We start from the raw sequence: 19,060 nt of genomic DNA on the forward strand, positions 1-19,060 counted from the left end.
GAAAAAAACCTGATTTTTTTTTTTTTTTTTGGCCTTCTTGTTTAGCAGGAAAAAAAATATAGCACAGTGCCTTTCAAATTTTGCAGCTAAGTTCTGGCCTTGAGACACTTAGAAGATATATTTGTGGGATTCTGTAATGATGATTTAAAAGAAATTGATCCTAATGTATGTTCAGTTCATCCACACCTCTCACTTTCACTGGTGAACTGGTGATAATGGCTGGAGTGTATCTACCTACTTTGACGTATAAAGTAACTGGGGACAGGAGCCATGTACTAAGACTATATGAGGGAAACACAAACCTTGGAGATAACAGTAGAGCAACAGTTTACTTCAGAAGTAAGATTGTATCTTGTTTAAGTTGTTGCTTGTCTTGTTCTTGTTGCTCAGTAAGCATTCTAATTAAGGCCAAATTAGGACTCAGAGTCAGGCTATATTTGATCACTCCATTAATCTGCATCCTTCTCTGTCAGTTGTTGCTGTGTGTTAAAGAAGGAACAGAAATGCCCTCTTCTCAGCAATCAATGGCTTGTTAAGCCCAAACATAATATGCCATATGATTCTTGTTTTTAGTTGTGATGTTATGTTCTTGCTCTCTCTCTCTAAGATTAGCATATTTTTATGGTATTCTGCTTTCAGGTCAGGATATCCACTGTAAATATACCCTGAAAGTTCTGCAGGTCGATTAAGAACACCTTGCTGGAATTTTAAATTAAATGAGTTCTCTGTTGTGTAAAAATACATTTGTTATGTGTTTCCTTAAGTGGCTCATTCAGTTAGTAGACATTTTTTTAAAGCTAAAATTCTGTTAAATATGTTCTGGATGTTCAGTTGGTTAGTCAGCTCAGGTCTGTCTGATGTTATAGAGATCACTTGTGACTATGATGGAATAGATAAAGAAAAAAAGTGGAATATTTTCCTTAGACAGTTATCATCTTTTATTCTCCTTTAAACATTAGCTATACTTAAAGGCGGTCGTATAATCTGCGTTTTTCCATGGACACCAACCTACTAGCATATGCTAATACTAAATATAATCAACGCTGACATTGAAAGTGTTTGTCACCGTCTCTAAAGTTTCTGAAAATTCACCTGCCATAAAGTCTCTTGCTTGAAGCCTCAGCCTCATGGTTGTTGTTGTTTTTTTTTTTTTTTTTTTTTTTTTTTTGCCATTTTTTGCCAGCATGCCGGTTAGATTTTTTTCTTTATTTCCTTCCTTCCATCCTTCCTTCCTTTTTTTTTTTTTTTTTTTTTTTTTTTTTTTTTTTTTTTTTTTTTTTTTTTTTTTGTCAATTTGACACAAGCTTGTCACTTGGAAAGAGAGAGAGAGATTTTTAACTGAAAGATTGCCTGCAACAGATTGTCTCTAGGCAAGTCTATGGGGATATTTTCTTGTTTAGTCATTGATGTAGGACAGCCCAGACTACTAGGGGTGGTGCCACCAGCAGGTCCTGGGTGGTATAAGGAAGCAGACTAAACAAGCACTGAGAATCTACCGGGGCAAATTTCTTCCATGGTCCCTGCCTTGGCTTCTTTCAAAGACAGACTGTGGTTTGGGGCATGTCAACCCTTTCACCCCCATGCTGGATTTGCTCATGGTCTTTATCACAGTGATAGGAAAGCAAGCTCAAATAGCCAGCTTAGCTCTGTCATTCACTTATTTGGCCACTCTGATACTGACAAGACCTTTTAGCTAGGAACCCCACTGTTTCTTGTGTCCTTCAGTGACATTGCATTCACTTTAAAGTGTATGGAGCTGGGGAATACCTTGTTTGGTAAAATGAGCATACTATTTCCTCAGCCAAATCTGTTAGCTTGGACTATTACTGCTCAGATACAACATCTGTACCTTTATGTATGAATGCAGTCTTTGACTGGGGAGTATTTTCATGCTTCAGTTTTTCCCCAGCAGTCTTCATTCCTCCTGCTAGCAGAAAAGAGAACTGATGACCTACCAGCTAATCTGACTTCACCAAACACCAAGTCCTAATTTGAGCTCAGCTAGGATGCATGTTATATCTTAATTAGACATGGGAGGCTTTGATAAATAGAGTTCATACATATCAATGTGTGTTTGTATGTGTTTGTGTATGTGGCATGTGCATCTATGCTTTCCCTATGAGAAGCTTCCATTTCAGTTTGGTTAGCGTGATGACTATGATGGTCAATGTTGGTTGTCAACTAACTTGATCCTATCTTCTATGATTAAAATGCACGCTGCTGGACACTCCTGTAATGAATTACTTTGAAGCTTTATTTTATGTGTATGAATATTGTGCTACATGAGTGCATGTGTACCATGTGCACACTTTGTGCCCACAGAGGTTAGAAGAAGACCTTAGATATCCTGTAATTGTAGATATGGATAGTTGTAAAGCCACCACATGAGTGCCTAGAACCGAATCAAAAAGCCTCTGCAAGAACAAATGCTATTAACTGCTGAGCCATCTCTTCATCCTGTTAGGTATCTTTCTCATTAGATTATTTGAAGTGGGAAGACCACCATCTTTGTAGGGTGTAAAAAGTCTGCCTTTTGCCCATTGGCCTTTATTCTTGCTGGTGGGTCCTTCAGTCTCTTGTTACAGCACCCTTCTTTTAACATGAGAAACAGCTTTCTCCATTTTCTAACCCAGATTGCAAACCAGCAGCTCTCCAGGAACTGTGCAGGCCTTTAGCACCAGATTGGGATTAATGAGATATCAGCCTTGTGGGATGAGACACTCTTGGAGTCTCAGCTTCTGAGTGTAAGACAGAATTTGTCCGACTCCCAGATCATATCATGTGGATCAGTCTAATAAATAGCAGTTTTACATATATTTATATTATATATTATAATGTATACATATATATCATATTGTATCACTTTGCCTCTTTAGAGAACCCCAACTAACATAATGACAGATTTTTGTTTTCTGTCAGCCTACAATAAACACTATCTTAGAGTGGTTTTCAGTTGCTTTGGTTCAAAAAGTTTGGCAGCCATGGAGACATGAATTTGTTATACCTGTGTCCCAGCCAGAATGGAGAAACAGAACATAATGAGGCTTGTCACTGTATCTACATGATGTTCTTTGCTTCACAGCCCAAGCTATTTTCTTACTGTCATGGCCTTCAGTTACAAACTGCAATTAGAAAGGTACTGAATATGTATTTTGTTCATTTTACATTTACCCAAATATGAAGATAAGCAGCGATATGGAGAGGCTGAACCATCTACATATGTAAAACAGGAAACTACTTTTAAATTATTAGTACAGAATAATGAAAGAAAATAATTCCTCCTGATTTATACTTTTCTGCCTGACTGCTTAAAGGGCCACATTTGGGATGTTTTCATTACATGAAAATCTTAACTATCTGAATTTAGGATTGCAGGACATTTTATGACAACGCAGGAGCCTTCACAGTAATAATTGTAGCACTAAAATACTTATTAGGAAATGGTCGGAACCACTGAGACACATTCATCAGGATAGTTGGTTAGATACTGCTTGTATGTATATACTATGTATGTATGTATGTATGTTGTATGTATGTATTCATGTATAACATTTTAAAAAGGTGCAAAGTATCACATCCAGGAGCCCAAGGTGTGAGGTATAGCCAGTACTATCAATTGCAGGGGAAACCAGCTTCCAGGTATGTAAGCCTAGGAAAAATGGCAGCAGCATGGTGAGCCAAATAGAGAGAAATACAGCATCTGTTTAATGTATGACTATGATGAGCGTTACCAGAGTGCTTTCCTTTTACATAGATATCCAGGATGGAGCCCAGAAAGAGAAGAACCCTGGAAGAGGATGACAGATATAAGGTTGTCATTAAAATGAAGACTCCTCTACAGAGGAAAAGTGACTCAGGCAAACATTCAACAGCTGTTTCTTTACCAGGATCTACAGAGAAACTTGTTGGGAATATAAAGGTGTAAAACAGATTAGTAATTCCCATTGTGTGGAGTTTTTACTGTCCTGGCACGATTTACAGAGACTATTTAGCTGGAGTTGTTAAGTATTTGCTTTCTCATCAGCCTGATGTTTGATCTGGAATCCCTCTAGAACTAATAGTAAAAGGGAAACATTTCATAAATTTAGGAAGTTTTAGTTGGCAGTCGGGCTTTACTCTTAGCCTACTCTGTGTGAGGGTAACCTTCATCTTAGAAGCTAAAGGACTGTTGCTCTTTATTTGACAGTCAACAAGAAACAAGGTCTTGGACCTATTTGGCTGCTCTCCTGGGTAGCAGTTTGGCAGCCCTAGGGAGATGAATTTCTTAAGCCTGGGACCCGCCCAGAGAGGAGAAGCAGCACCACCCTGGCAGCCTCTACTCTGTTGCTATGAAACAAAGACTAGGAAGGTGAGTGAGGCAGGAAGTCCCGCCTTTTAGCCCCAGTTGGCTTAGACTCCCGCTCGGGGCGCTCACGCCCACCTGCGCACCCCTCATTGGTTAGCTCCCCTGGCTCCTTGCCGCTACTTTTTTAGTTCCTTTCCTCGTCCCACTTTTGTTCCAGACTAGCCTAGGTCCATTTCCCAACGAGTTCTTCTCCAAGTGGGCCGCGGACAAGTGGGCCTTCCTCTGGGGCCATTGTGTACCGTGGAGGACGTGGACTTGGGGGGGTAGCGCGGGAGGAGCGTCTCGTCCCGCCCATTGGCTCCGCCCGCTGTCTGGCAGAAAGCAGGCTCTCAGGATTGGTCCGGCGACTCAAGGCCCCTCCTTAGCTCCGCCCCACGCCTTGGTCTCCGGGGATGGCTCAGGGGTGGGGTGGCCAGTGAGTGGTCTCCTCCTCCGGCGGGCGCTGCGGCGGCCTCCCGAGAGTGGCGCGGGACTGCCGGGCGGGCGTGGAGCTGTCTGCACGGTAATTGCCGCGACCCCGCGTCTCGGTGTCCCTAGATCTCCGTGGCTCCTTCTCCGGAGCGCGCTCTTAGGGCGATTCCACAGAGTCCCTGACCCGAGCCACCCCAGCCAGGGCAGCGTGTGTGTGGAGTGGGACCCGCGATCACGCGTGGCTCGGGACGGCCGCGGTGACCCGAGTAGAGGAAGGAATGGGTCATCCCGGGGTTGGACGCCGCTTGCTGGCCCGGGGGCCCTGCAGCTGGGCGCGGGCCATCAGGGAGAGGGGACAGCCCTGGTTTCCAGCTGCTGTCGCCACTGCGGGCCTGAGCCAAGTGGGGATTTAAACAGCAGTCCCTAGCTGGCCCGGGGCCCGGGAGGGAGCGGACTCTGGCTGATCGCCGCCGGTGGGAGGTGCGTGTTATTGGCGCGAGATCGAACGGGCTGTGGGATTCCGGAGCCAGGACGGGGTCTAAGGCTACTTTATCTTTGCTGAGTTCCTCGTCCCTTTCCCAGACCCCTGAGTGGCGGGCTAGAGGCCCGAGCCTGGAAAGGGCACTGGCGTTCTGAAACAAAGCTTTGGACCACTCGATACCGGGTAGGCAGACGAAGGGCCACCCGAGAATTGAACTCCGCGGTGCGTGCCCACCCCTGCCGGCTTTTCACCGCTTTTTAAGAAGGGGTTGCTTGTTGGTTTGTTTATTTGGCTCTAGGGAAAAACTACTCACCGCATTGCTCTAAAGAACTATTTGTGTGTCCGCAGCTGCTGGCTTTTGCCGCGGGGTGGGGGGTGAGGGGGGGCAATCCAAGTCCTCCGCCTTTGTTGACAACAGACGTGTCCCTTATGCGTGTGTGGAGTACTTTGCATTTATGTAATAACTTGGCGAAATCTAACAGCGTGAAGGAGGCTTCTGAGTGAGTCTCCTGAGGCTCCCAACACGAATTTGAGGGGTTCCAGCTCTAGTATTTTGAATCTGGATTACAACAGAAGGGGGAGAACATTGTGTTCTTATCTGTTAAAAGTTGTTTTGTTGATGACGTTGAGCTGTGGCTGCGTGGAACACAGGCGGAGGATGCATCTTTAACTTCTACTATTGTAAGAGCAAACCTGTGTCACAGCTCTTAACTTGGAGAATGCAGTTACACGGGGTTACCAAAAAGTTGAATCTGGGACCCTCTGCTTTGTCACAGTGATGCCGGAGAATATCATTAATGGGTACAAGTGAGCCTGTTCAGTTCAGTTTCCTGTGGGGGAAATACTTTCATATCTAGCTAACTTTTCCTCTCTTTAAAATCTACCTTGCAAAAAGGACTAAGATTCCAGATGGCAAATTCTATGAATGGCAGAAATCCTGGTGGTCGAGGAGGAAACCCCCGTAAAGGTCGAATTTTGGGGATTATTGATGCTATTCAGGATGCAGTTGGCCCCCCAAAGCAAGCTGCAGCTGACCGCAGGACTGTGGAGAAGACTTGGAAACTCATGGACAAAGTGGTGAGTTCAGTGTGTGTACATGACCCTCATCGCCCTGAATGCACTTTCTTCCGGTTCTCTTTATACATATGGTTAATAATCGCTGTTATGGTGATGATCTATGGATTTGTGTTGAGTCATTTTTTTCTTCAACTCTGTCTTTGCAAAAGTTGGATTCAGAGCCAAGATTTGTTGTTGTTCCTTTTAACTTAATGTCTTGCTTTTCAAGTTCCAGATACAGAGTTTTTACCATTGTCTCCTTTTGGTGGGCGTATGGCTATAGTATGGTTTGGAAGTTTGTTTGATCTTATGTAGAGTTGCCTTGCTACTAGAAAACAGAAGGCTAACAAGTGAACAATAGTCTCTGCTGGAGCACACTTAGGACAAGCACATGGGTGTTGTTGAAACACTCACTGGGGAGAGAACCAGGGCTTCAGTGAGGAAGCAGTATTTAAGAGTTTTAGTTTTTATCTGTGTCAATTCCTCTTCATAAAGAATATTTTTTTGGGGGGGTTGTTGTTTGTCTTTACTGTTCAGGGCAGCCTTACAGTTTCTTTCATCTGTGATTCCATTTTGAAACAGGGAACCTTTTTGGTTGTACATTGTTTATTGTGAAAGGAAAATGTATGCTGGAGGCTGTGGGGCTGAGAGTGTCAGAAACTTCTGTGGTTTTCTGGCTTGTTGCTTTTAGATGATCTCTAGTTTCACAAGAAGAAACCAAACTGGATGGCAGTTCTCAGAAGAGTCCAGTTAAAAGGGCAGTGTGTGCACCTCCCAGGGCCCTGCTGGAAAGCTAGCAGTTTGAGGAGGCTTGTAACACAGATGTGTTGGCTTCCTTCTCCACACAAATTCATACTTTATGATGTTGAAGAAGTTGGGCGATGCTTGTTGAGTTTGAGACATTTACAAAAATGCTCCTTTTTAAGGATGAGCAAAGGCTTGTTTGAAATCATATGGTGTCATTTAGCTTGGCTTGGCTTTGCTATTAAAGACAAAATTGGCTACAAATAAGCCACTGAGTAGAAGTAACAATTCTGGGAGGTGACACGATTTGCTTTATTTTCGCTTATTCTTATGGAGGCTGTAGGTAAGATAGCTAAACCGTGGGCCTCCCATTGGATGTCCACTGGTATCAGATGCAGCACCAGAGTATTTTTTTTTAACCAGGTAAATAGCCTTAATTTGGGACTTCAGTGTGACCTATTTAAGCTTCTGCCAGTTTTTTCTTCAAATTGTTATATTGAAGTGCTCCAGACGGAATGATGTCATGATGTCAGAACATTGTAGCTTGCTGCTTGGGGTCAGGTTTTAGTTTTAGCTTTGGACACTTAGGGATGAAGAATTTGCAGTTGGAAAAACTGCATGCATCTGGCAAGCACAATATGAGTGGTTGTTTGCTTTTCTACAGAGTATGCATTTGAAGGTCACCCGTACTGCCTGAGTCATTAGTTGGTGGTAGGAGAAGAAATTCAAGGTTTGTTCCAGTTTATCTGTTGCATAAATAGGCAACAAATGGCTTTGATTTCACAAGGGAGTTGGTCCATCAGCATCGTTCCTTGAGATGTTTCGAATTTGTGTATTTCCGATTGAGCACTAGAACATAAAAAAAAAAAAAGATTTATATAGTGAAGTGGTGAGCAACAGTTACTACTGTCAAGTCATCAGTGAAATAGTAAAAAAAATAAAGTGGTATGCATAATTTTGCTGCATAACTGGTTGTTAACCTACACGTTAACCACTTCTAATTAATTCACCATGGAGTACAGTAAATGCATGGTTATTTGACAGTTAAACACCTGCCATTGTCCATTAACCCTTCGGTGGGTTTTAACTTGGCTTCTACAGCTGAGTTAGGCACACTAGGAACTCTTTTACCCCAAGTCTCTACTCAGTGGGATGTGGGTCCCAGTGTTGGCAAAGGTACAGCAAAATGGGTTTCCCTGTTCATCTTCATTATTTGTCATAGATGACAATGTAGATACATCTGTGGCTTTGTCATACGAGTTTGGTCTATTTATTTACACTCTTAACACATACTATGAGAAGGGCCCTGGGAATTGCTATTACCAATTGCGACATGTTATTGAAAGTTGTAATGTATATGTTTTCCCCAAGATGGGTTCATCCTCTTTTAGTTTACTTTGATGAATGAAGTGGATCATAGTATTAACACTATCTCATGGTTCTTCAGGGATTTTATTACGAGTACAAAAATAGTAGCATCTGATGTGTGACCTAGAGAATAGCTGCAGCAGTGTGAGTTTACTTGGTGAATACAGAAGATTTCCGGCCTAATGGGTTGTTAAAGAAACGTCAGGCTTAAGTGTGAAGTTGTGCAGCTTTCTTTATGGAGCCTCTTTTCCTGGGGAGGTCTTCAAAGTCTTGCTTTCAAGTAATTACTAAGCAACGTAACTCATTTTAGAGAGGGCAGTGAACCAGTCTTGGGCAGCACAGGACGTATCTCATAACTGTATAATTTTATCATTCCTTGACCTCTAGAACTGAAAGATACTCAACTGAAAAGTCAGTGGCAACTAAGTCTTCTGTTTTCCCAGGGCAGACACCCTTTCCAAGGTCACCAGGCATAGGAGAAAACAGTTGTTCCTTGTGTTCTTTGTAAGTTGTGTAATGTTTTATAATCAGTAGCGTAGAGTTCACATAGTGCATGGCCTGAGAAAATAACAAATGGTGGATACCAAAGCATCCCACATAGATAATTTTCTGGTCTTAGTGCTTCTAAGAGACTGACCTCGAAACCATCAGGTCAGTGGATGGCCCATTGATAACACTGACAGAACTATTCTTGAAAAATAGCCATGTAGGTTTAAATACACACAAAGTCATATGTGGATTCTGTTCCTAAGTTGTTACAGGCATGTTTTCATCAACCCTTAATAAATACTTATTGAGGGTCTGTTGTGTTACTGAGTGATTATTGCTGGGAACAGGGCCTAGGTTAGACTAAGCTCTATCTTCGGCCTGTAAACCAGGACATCATCAGCGCTGGACAAGAGTTGGCAATCTCCATGGAGTATGAAAAGGGCTGGGGTGTATACTCAACAACAAGCACAGTGGAGGCAGGATGGAGGATACTCAGCTCCTTCTGAGCCCTGGTTTTCTGTCTGGTTTCTGCTGCCCCAGCCTCTTGGGAACAGCATGATTCTGCTCCTGTTAGAAATGCTGAAGCGAGGGGAAGGAAATGGTTGCTAATCGGTGTGGTTGGAGTCATAATTTATTAATGTGAGGTTCCTGAGTGTGGTTTGCACAGAGTCTGAGCCAGGTGATGGAAAACAGAAGAAACCATTTTTCCCTCTAATAGATGCTAAATGCACTGAATGTACATGGATGCTCGGGAAATTAGAAAATAATTACCTGATGATAAAGAGCCAAGCAAGCTGAGTACCTGCTTTTGTCCTGCTCGACTTGCCATGTATTTGAAGTTGTGTTGGTACGTCAGTGCTAAAAGCACTTAGAAAGTGATGCTACCACCCAGCATTCGCCTGCCTTTTACCTGTAGTATATCCCTTAGCCTCAAAATATTCTGTTCACGTGTAATCTTTCCAGAGTGAAGTTTAAAGTTTGTCTGTCAATGATCCACGAGTTATATATATATTTTCACCGTAATACTGCGTTTTAAAAGTTGAATTCCTCACACATCTGAACCTCCCACATCTGAAAAAGGGTCTACAGAATTTAAAATACAGTTCCCTGACTAGCACTGACTGCTGAAGCCACGCTGAGCAGCTGTGCTTGCTACCCACCACTGGGCTGCATCCCCAGGGTATTTTTAACTTTTTAAAATTTTTACTTTATTTCCTTTTCTCTGGAGACAAGATCTCTACATTGCCTGAGAACTATCTCTTGTAGCCCAGCTAAGCCTTGAACTTGAGCCTCAGACTCAGTAGTAGCTGGGAATACAGTCCTATATCATCAGACATGAAAGTTTTGGATGCTAATTCTGTTTGTCAGCCTTGCAGGGCTTTGATAAAGGGAACAACACTGATTTGACTTACTCATGGACTTTTGTTTCTTGAACTCCTTCATTAGTAGTATCCTGGGCCCTATTCAATTTTGATTGGGTTTAATAAGACACTAGTTAGCTGTTCAGGCAATTTTGCTTATCACTGAATTAGATTTTGAATTTTTGCTGACGCAATTGACTTGATTCTAAAGTTTGCTACTAGTGACACGTAGGAAAAGCTCTTTGCCAAAGTGAACCTTTTAAAGGGGATCTGTGAAGTGTTAACTTGGCCTAACCCTGTGATAGAAAGCAGGCGTATAATGGAAACTTTAATTGGTTACTCATTTGTTAACTCTTAAAAATGTTTTTAACATTTAGATTTTCCTTTCTTTTAAAAGTTGTTTATATGTTGTTGATTTCTTTACTTCTTCCCCCCCCCTCCCCACAATCTAGCTCAGGACAGACATCATTTATAAATAATATCACACATTATATTATATAAACACTATAATATGATACAAATACTGTATCTAGTAGGTGGAGGTGATTTGCTTGCTGGAGGTGAGAAACTGGTGAAAGGTGCTGTCCCTGTGTTCTAAAAGATGGTTTGATGGGCTGGAAAGCATAGTCCTCTGAGGGAATGAAGAGAGGCTCTTGTGTAAGAGAGAAAAGAGGAAGAGGATGGTAGAAGTTTCAATATTACCAAAGAATTTGGATCCAGTTAATTTGGTTGACATATAAAGATTTCTGAACATAGAGAGAAAAATCAAGGCCAGCCTTTCATATGCTACTCTGCTGAGTCTGAAGGTTGGAGTAATGCTGAGAATGACTAGGGATCAGGAGGAGACAAATCAATGTGGTTAAGAACTTATAAAGACCTGGTCTAGAGACTTGACAGTGGGTTGGGTTTAGCAAGTGTGTCACAAACGTGGAAGATTTGGGGGAGAAAAATCTGCTGTTCTCTGAGCATCTTGAGGGTTCCGAAAGAAAGAGAAGACGAAGTGAAAGTGACTTGAGGTTTTCAAGCTAGTTGACTGTGAGAGCAGTGGAGCCCTTAAGGAGACGGGGCCCAGGAAGGGAAAGGGCAAGCCTGATGGTGGGCCTGTCTGTCCGTCATGTTCGGAGTATGATTTCCGAGAGAGAGAACTTGATTTTGAGGTCAGAAAATTGGGTATACAGTTCAGAGAGAATTTGAAACCAGGGTTATTTATTTGGTAGTTGTGTTTCTAGGCATCCCATCCCAAGCTGTAGCACTGAGAAGGAGTTAGGATGCGGAGCTAGACTCAGAGACAAGGGCAGAACATCCGTCATTGGGAGCAGGAGGGGTATTTATTTAGAGGTAGTAAAGGGAAGAGAATCAGGACATAACATAGGAATGGAAAGGTGGAAAAAGAGCAGTTGTGCATCAGTTTCTCCATACAGGCAGAGCTAAGAGGATTCCTTCAACTTCTTACAAAGCTACATTTAAGAAGAGAAACCAAACAGAGTAAAACTGAGGAAGTCATTGGATTTCCTAATCAGAGGCTATTGTTGACTTTGGCACATTGATTTCACTTGTGATGGGCCCAGATTAGGATGTGCTTGGAGATGAGTGGTTCTACAACTGTAACAACCAACACAAAGAAAGCTGTGATCGCTTTACAGTCTGTTGAGGGTTAAACTTCATTTTATCATGTGTGTCTCTGTGTCTGTCCATCTATTCATGAGCAAGACAGAAGTAGAGTGAGGCTTACGTTGTCCCTGCAGAAGGAATAAGTGAAGGCATAGATTACAGTGCAGATGGGGAACACTGTATGGCAGCAGCTCGGAATGGCTAACCATGGCAGATAGGTGTAACTTCCACATAGGCAGGAGGGAAGTGAGACACCACAGGGAAGTTTTACAGGAATGGGCACATCTCCTTTCGGGTTGTCAAGATGCAGTTTAACATGGTATTTTGCAGTGTTTAAGGCATATCTTAAAAGTTGTATATCATGGATCAGTCTTCAAGGAATGGAATAGGTAAGTTACATAAATTGAGGAGGAAGCCTGTTCCCCTCCTTTACCTTAAGCGCCATCTTAAGTCAGTGCTGTGATGATAATGGTGCTGTCCTGTCATCTTTGCCCATATAAGGCTTATTTTTTAAACTATATTTGTAGGTTGCCCGTTTTTTTTTTTTTTTTAATCAATGAATGAAACTTTAGATAATGTTGGATCCACCAACAGGTACAGCATAGCGTTTATCATTTGAGTAATCGTTAAACTGAATCAAACTAGCACCTCAGCAGTTAACGTTAGTCGTAAACTACTTTTACCTGTTCACAGGTAAAACTTGCTTTTATCTTTAGTTCTTGAGTCTCTTAGGTTTGAAGAAACTAGAAGATTCGATGTAAGCTGACAAAATTAGTGGCCCACCTTTAATCTTACCCCTATACAGACTACCACAGACTCTTTAAAAGTCTCATGTAACATAAAAAGTTTTCACCAACTGAAGGAACTATTGTTAAACTATTATGATTTTGAGCGGGCTAGCCAGTGCCTTTGTGTCCCTGTATTTGTATAAAAGCTCCATGGGCTTGGCTTCTCTGTATATGAAGCGAGAAGAGGAAATAGAAGAAAATGAGGGGTGGGTTTGCACAGCACTTGTGCTGAGAGCTGCACTCTTTATTTTCCTTTAAAAGACCGTGTAAACCAGTGAGGCTTCTGGAAGGAAAGAGCCAGATTTAATTGGTACTAATGTGTGTCTCTTGCATTAGGACAGCGATGCATGGGCTGCTGAAGGCTGCTCTTTTTCTTACAGGAGGTAAATCACAAGGGTGTTGAGTATTTACATTTTATACTACCAAACTATGTTCCAAATTTTGTATTCAGTTTTGGGGAGATTTATTCAATAATTTTATGGATATGTGATATATATATATATATATATATATATATATATATATATATACACACAGACACAGACACACACACACACACACACACACACACATACATACACATACATATATATTTTTTTTCCCTGAGATGTCTTAACTCTTTTTCTTGTAGTCTTCTCTCCATCAAACACACGTTGTACCTCTTTTTATACAAAGTGAGAAAGACAGACCAGTGAGGAAAACAGATATGTTCTCCAGGAGAACAGAATACACAATGTGTATTTTAAGTATAAGGAGTTGTTTTGTAACTGGTCCTTTTAATATTAACTCTGTAAAGGTACTGTCACTGTAAAACATAACAGTGTCAATTAAACATCTCAAAATTCCACTATAACCAGTTTTAAGTTCTTGGCCAATTTTATATGCGAACTTTATTTTGCCTAATTAATATTCTGTAAAAAGTGCTGTATTATTTTGTACTTACTATGTAATATTTTGCCTTCTTTTATGTATACTTTATTCTTTCATTAGGAAGGTTGCTGAATTAAGATGGAACGAACCTAAAGACGTTCAGATGCATTTTGGACTAAGTAAAAAAACCTCTGATACTGTTTCCAGAAGAAGGGCAAGCAAGGCTGTCATACTACTGTCTGTAAACTGAGAGATCCTATTGGTGTTCTCTTCCCTGGGGAAGACACCTCTCCCCTCCTAGCTTTAGTCACTAGTCTGCAGTTCTTTGTGTAGAACTGAGGCCTCTACTTTGGCATGAACATCGGTGTCCTCCCTGGTCAACTCATTTTTGGTGGTCATGTTAGTGAGACTTTACAGGGATAGCTTCTCATGTTACTCAGAGACACAGCTCCCAACAAAGTCCTGGATCCTCTGGCTCTTAGGGTCTTTCTTCCTTCAATTCTGCATTGTTCCCTAAGTCTTAGGCATGGAATGTTTGAGGGATGTATCCATTAGGACTTGTCCCAGTGACAAATGCTCAACCAGCTCTGAAAACACACATTCATGTAGCATTATGTGGACTCGACAGGTTATATTTAGGAATATGTACGTATATGCAGATACATATATGCATATAATAACAAGTGATGAAAAAAGTTATGAGTTTGAAGAAGAGAGGGGAGGGTTATATGGGAGGGTTTGGAGGGAGAAAAAATGGAGAAATGTAAATGCTAGAGACAGACAGAGAGAGAGAGAGAGAGAGAGAGAGAGAGAGAGAGAGAGAGAGAGAGGAGGAGGAGACAGAGAGAGGGAGAGAGATGAGTCCTTGGGGTTTAGCTCAGTGGTGGTAGAATTTTAGCTAAGCCTGAATGAGAGCCTGGCTCTCAAGCACACACGTATAACACAAAATACATACTTTGATTGGAGATTAAGTGACTCACTTAATATGGTTCAGTATCCATGAATGTTCCTTGGAATGAAGTATGTTTTTGAGTGACAGTTATTTACAGTATAGACACAGTTGCTTACCATTGACAGTTTTTGGTTTGTAAAAACTTTCATAGTTTGGGAGCTGGTTTCTACCTTATTTGCAAGGTACATTAGGTATCTAAAACCTTTTTTTATTCCTTTTTGGCTGGAAATTTTCATTAAGACACAGCCAAAAATCTTTTTACTACCCCCAGTCATTGTGTTTATTTTGGCTTAAGATTTTGGGGTTACTTTTAAATTTTTTCTTATCAAGTTTTTAAATTTAATTTTTTTTACTTATTCATTTCAGAAATCTTCAAATGTAACATATCAAGAGTAATTAATAGCTTGAAAAAATCTTATAGCAATATTAAATTTTGCTTTTATATTTGTGCCTTGGCTTTGATATAGTTGAAAGTGTCTAATTGTATGATTATATGTTTGTTTTTCTTAACATACATGAAGTATGTACATGGCAAACAATGTTATGTATTTGCATCAGTGTAGACTATATGAACGCAGAGTATGCATCAGCATCTTTAACTATAATTCAATCCAAGCGTTGCTTCTGCAGTGCTATAGTTTCTGATCCCCGTGTCAGTCATCTGGGTATTGAGGAGTAGCCCTAAGCGGGTTGCATTTCCATATTTTAATGCTGTCATGTCACAACAAGAAAGGTGCTTTTAGTGATTACCAAGGTTTTAAAGACTTCTCTTTAGAAGTCTCAAAACCCTTGGGTCAATGATGGAATTTTCAGCCTGATTCAAAACCTGAATTTCTTTTCTGGTTAAAAGGAAAAGAGTAATCATGTTAACCAATTCTTTTAGTTATCAGTCAGAACCTTAAAAAGTCCTTCATTGAAGAACATAATGTGGGCTTATTTCTTTGTGAAAGCTCTTTTGTTTATGTGCCAGCTCTCATTGTAGGGTGCAGCTCAGATTTTTCTAGAACTCTAACCTTGAGGTAAGCTTCATTTTTCCTCTTAATTCATTGTTTTTAGAGTGGCTATTTTTCTTTCCCTGGCTTTGCAGTTCCTTGCACATAGCAAGCACTCAATAAATATTTATTGAATGAAATTGAATTTGGCCTGCTTAGAAGTCATAGTCCTGGGGTGGGATTATTCATTTTCAGCAGGAGTGGCCATAAATCACAGAGTTTAGTAGTAATCCAGCTGATGAAGTGCACACTCAGAGGCATACGGTAGCTCAGCTCCATCAGTTCTGCTTCGTCCTGTGCAAAGTTGGAACACAGGGTAGCTTGCAGAGTCCTGGTACACCAGCTCCTTCCGGCCTCTTTCAGGTCTTCTGTACTGTTGTATACCTGTGGCCTTCCTGTGCGTCCACCCTTTAGCACAACTGCATGATTCCTTTCCTTTACCCTGGTGTCGCTTAAGCCTTTTGATTACGATTTAACTGCAGTATTCCTTTCTGCAAATTTAGACATGCTTTTCTTGATGCCCTTGAGAATGTGACTTAGGTGCTGCTTTTCTCCTCTAGACCTTTGCAAGGTTCTTTGTCACAGTTCTAAGTTCTGTGATTCTTTCTTACGCCCCCAGACTTTCCCACTAGAAGACTCTATGAGGACAGGTCTGTGAGCTGCTCCTTTGTCTTCTGTCTCTCTGAGACAATGCCTGGCATGTATACTTACTTCCCTTGAATTAACAAATGGGCTATGGAGTTCATGTAAATTTGCAAATGGAATAAAATAAAAATGGAAATGAATTTAGAAGGGAATCATTAATTTATATGTGTAATTCTAATTAAATTGTAATATAGCCAGAAGAAGAGGAACCCGAGATTCAGAAGATGCAGGCTCTTGTGTTGGATTAATGGTTTTTTAACTGTCCCTTAATTTTTGTAGTTCTTAGCTTTTTTAATCCGGAAATGAATGGATTGAATGAGATCTTTTCTAAGATCCCTTCGAGCAAGAATTACATTGCTCCTAAGTTAATTATATAGAACGCGGTCTCGTTTGCCAGACTCCTTAAGGCAGGGAGTATGTTGTACTCATCCGTAATTTCCTGGCACGTAGCTTAATACCTGGTGTATGGGAGTTATTCAGAGAGTTTTTGTCCTTTAATCAAGCAGTGTGTTTCCACATAAAATTATAATTGGAAAAAAAAGCAAGTGACTAAAATGTCATGTAAGGAATAGTGAATTAGATATCGACGATAATGAAAAGTATCTACCAAAGAACAATTACTTGTAATGTCTCACACGTATGTGATGTTTTTCATTAAGTAGTTAACAAATTAACCAATGGAACAAATGAATCTGAAGCTGCCCTCTTTACAAGTTAATAATTTATCAGTCAGTGACATTTTACAAGGACATGTTGCTAAAATTCATCTCTGTCCACCATAAGAGGTTGGTAGTGTTCTTGAAATTCACCTGTGCTCTGGTAGCTTTTGGTTTTAAGAATTGAAATACCAGAGCCCTTAAGATGGCTTAGTGATAGCAGACACTTGTAGCCAAGCCTGTGACCTAAATTTTATCCCTTAACCCACATGGTGGAAAGAGAGAAGTGGCTCAGTCAAGTTGTCCTCTGCCTTCCACTCAGATGCCTTTACACACACACAGACACAGGGACACGCACACACATACAAACTGACACACACACACACACACACACACACACACACACACACCTAGTTGTCCTCTGCCTTCCACTCGGATGCCTTCACACACACACAGAAACACAGACACACACAGAGATCCAGTTGTCCTCTGCCTTCCACTCAAATGCCTTCACACACACACAGAGACACACACAGACACACACCCTCTTTGTTGTCTCTCTCAGCTCTGTCAGCCCTTTTACCTTACAAAGACTTGGTATTACTTAATAAGGGAGATTCCATCTGACCTTTGCCAAAAAAAATAATCTCTTGAGGATTAAGGTAGTTTTCTTATATTTAAATGAAACCCTTACTACTCATTTGTAAATTATATGCCTATAGAACTCAATTATGAAAATTAAGCAAATTACACAGTCAAACCATTTATAGAAAGTGTGTGTGTGGGAGTTGGAGGGTGGTTCTGTCATTTAAGGCTAGGGTAACAATTTAAAAGACAAAAGTGTGTACATGTTTATAGACTGATTTTTTTTCAGTCAGTGAACCCTGTTTATTATCAGTTTGTTAGTGTGTACAATGTGCTGAGATCCTGGTCTTAGGAACTGTGTACACAGAGGGAGAAAGGAGGAGAACGCAACAGGTCTTTGGGAGAATTGGCTTTGTTCACGGTCAGTGCCTGACAGTTTAGGCCAGAGTGGTTTGTTTGTTTTTATAAAAAATATATGTTGGTGTCATCATCTAAGCAAATGTGACAGTCTGAGGACTGTTTATTTCATTGATTGCTGACAAATTTACTTTGCATTCCTGCTTTCTGAAATGATGACAGTTAGCCCATTTTGAGTTTGTGATAGCACTTTTATGGGTGTCTAGAGGCAGGTGTTGATACCAGAAACCATTGTCGCTGGAGGGTCACTACTAACGTACTAATATGTAAGCCTGATTGTGAAAGAAAGTTTTCTTTAGTGTCAAACAAACAACAAAACTCAGCAGATTAAACATTTGAGAAACTCCCAAGACTGCACGTGTTGATAAACACGTCTGCACTGCTGTCTGAAGAGCTACCTCTTGCTTGCATGCTCTTGCATTGCTTACATGCACTTCCTACCCTGACTTGCGTGATCCTATGTAGATAGCATACTGAAGAATTCTTTCCCTCCCCTGCAGCAGCATAGTCAGTGCTATGATACTTGTGTGTACCTGAAGCCATATTTTTTTAAAAAAAAATTCTTTTCATTAAAAAGTATGTATCATTAATTTTATTGCTCAAGATGATATACCTCTGTAGAGAAAGAGGTACCGTAGTCGAAGGAGTAAACATGTCTGCCTTGTTTTCTGGTAAAAGTGGCTGCAGTCTTTTTCCCTAGGAACTACATTGGGCAAGGTGACAATGCTAACTGTAGTCCCTGTGCTTCGTGTACAACGTCTGGACTTGTGCGTCCTTCTTCATGTCACTTTGTGCCCTTGGACCTCCATTCCCCACTGTCCCTTCTCCCTGCCCTTGAGAGCTATCATTCAACTTTGTTTCTACGTATTTCACTTCCTCTTTTTTAGAGTCTGTGTATAAATAAGATCGCACAGCACTTTCTCTCTCTCTCTCTCTCTCTCTCTCTCTCTCTCTCTCTCTCTCTCTCTCTCTTATTTCAGACTGCCGACCCTGAGACCTTGATTTCTGTATTTATGGAACTGACTGCGCGCTTTGCATATAAAATCTCTAAACCCATACTGAATGTCTCTCTAACTCGGCCTCCTGTTAGCCAGGTTCCAGAAATGTCCCTTGGCCACTCAGTTGTCACCCAAAAGGAGTTTCATTACAATGGGAAGGAAGATGCAAGATCATTTATTTATTGTGTTTGAAATATTTGCTCTGAGGTTTTATAAAAACAAAACAAAACAAAACAAGAGGAAAAGCACACTTGAAGGAGGGACTCGGGCCTTAGGCGGCACTGACATGGT

At 41.0% G+C, this 19,060-nt stretch overlaps 1 protein-coding gene across 5 annotated transcripts in view; it reads left to right on the forward strand.

Annotated features, from left to right (window-relative positions):
• Positions 1-4,698: 4,698 nt before the first annotated feature.
• The window catches only part of Cblb (Cbl proto-oncogene B), a 165,380-nt gene continuing 151,018 nt past the window's right edge, over positions 4,699-19,060 (forward strand). For 2 of the 5 annotated variants that reach the window (XM_034515081.2, XM_034515083.2), the window contains exons 1-2: positions 4,699-4,847; positions 6,133-6,314. In XM_034515081.2, coding sequence (XP_034370972.1) covers positions 6,147-6,314 — 168 coding nt within the window. In that variant the 5' untranslated portion in view covers positions 4,699-4,847; positions 6,133-6,146. Of the gene's footprint in view, positions 4,848-4,914; positions 5,237-5,338; positions 5,460-6,132; positions 6,315-19,060 lie in introns of those variants that run through there. The other 3 variants (XM_076943012.1, XM_076943013.1, XM_076943014.1) reach the window with 3 other exon arrangements.

The sequence above is a fragment of the Arvicanthis niloticus genome, chromosome 12, assembly GCF_011762505.2.
Source record: "Arvicanthis niloticus isolate mArvNil1 chromosome 12, mArvNil1.pat.X, whole genome shotgun sequence".
Lineage (NCBI taxonomy): Eukaryota > Metazoa > Chordata > Mammalia > Rodentia > Muridae > Arvicanthis > Arvicanthis niloticus.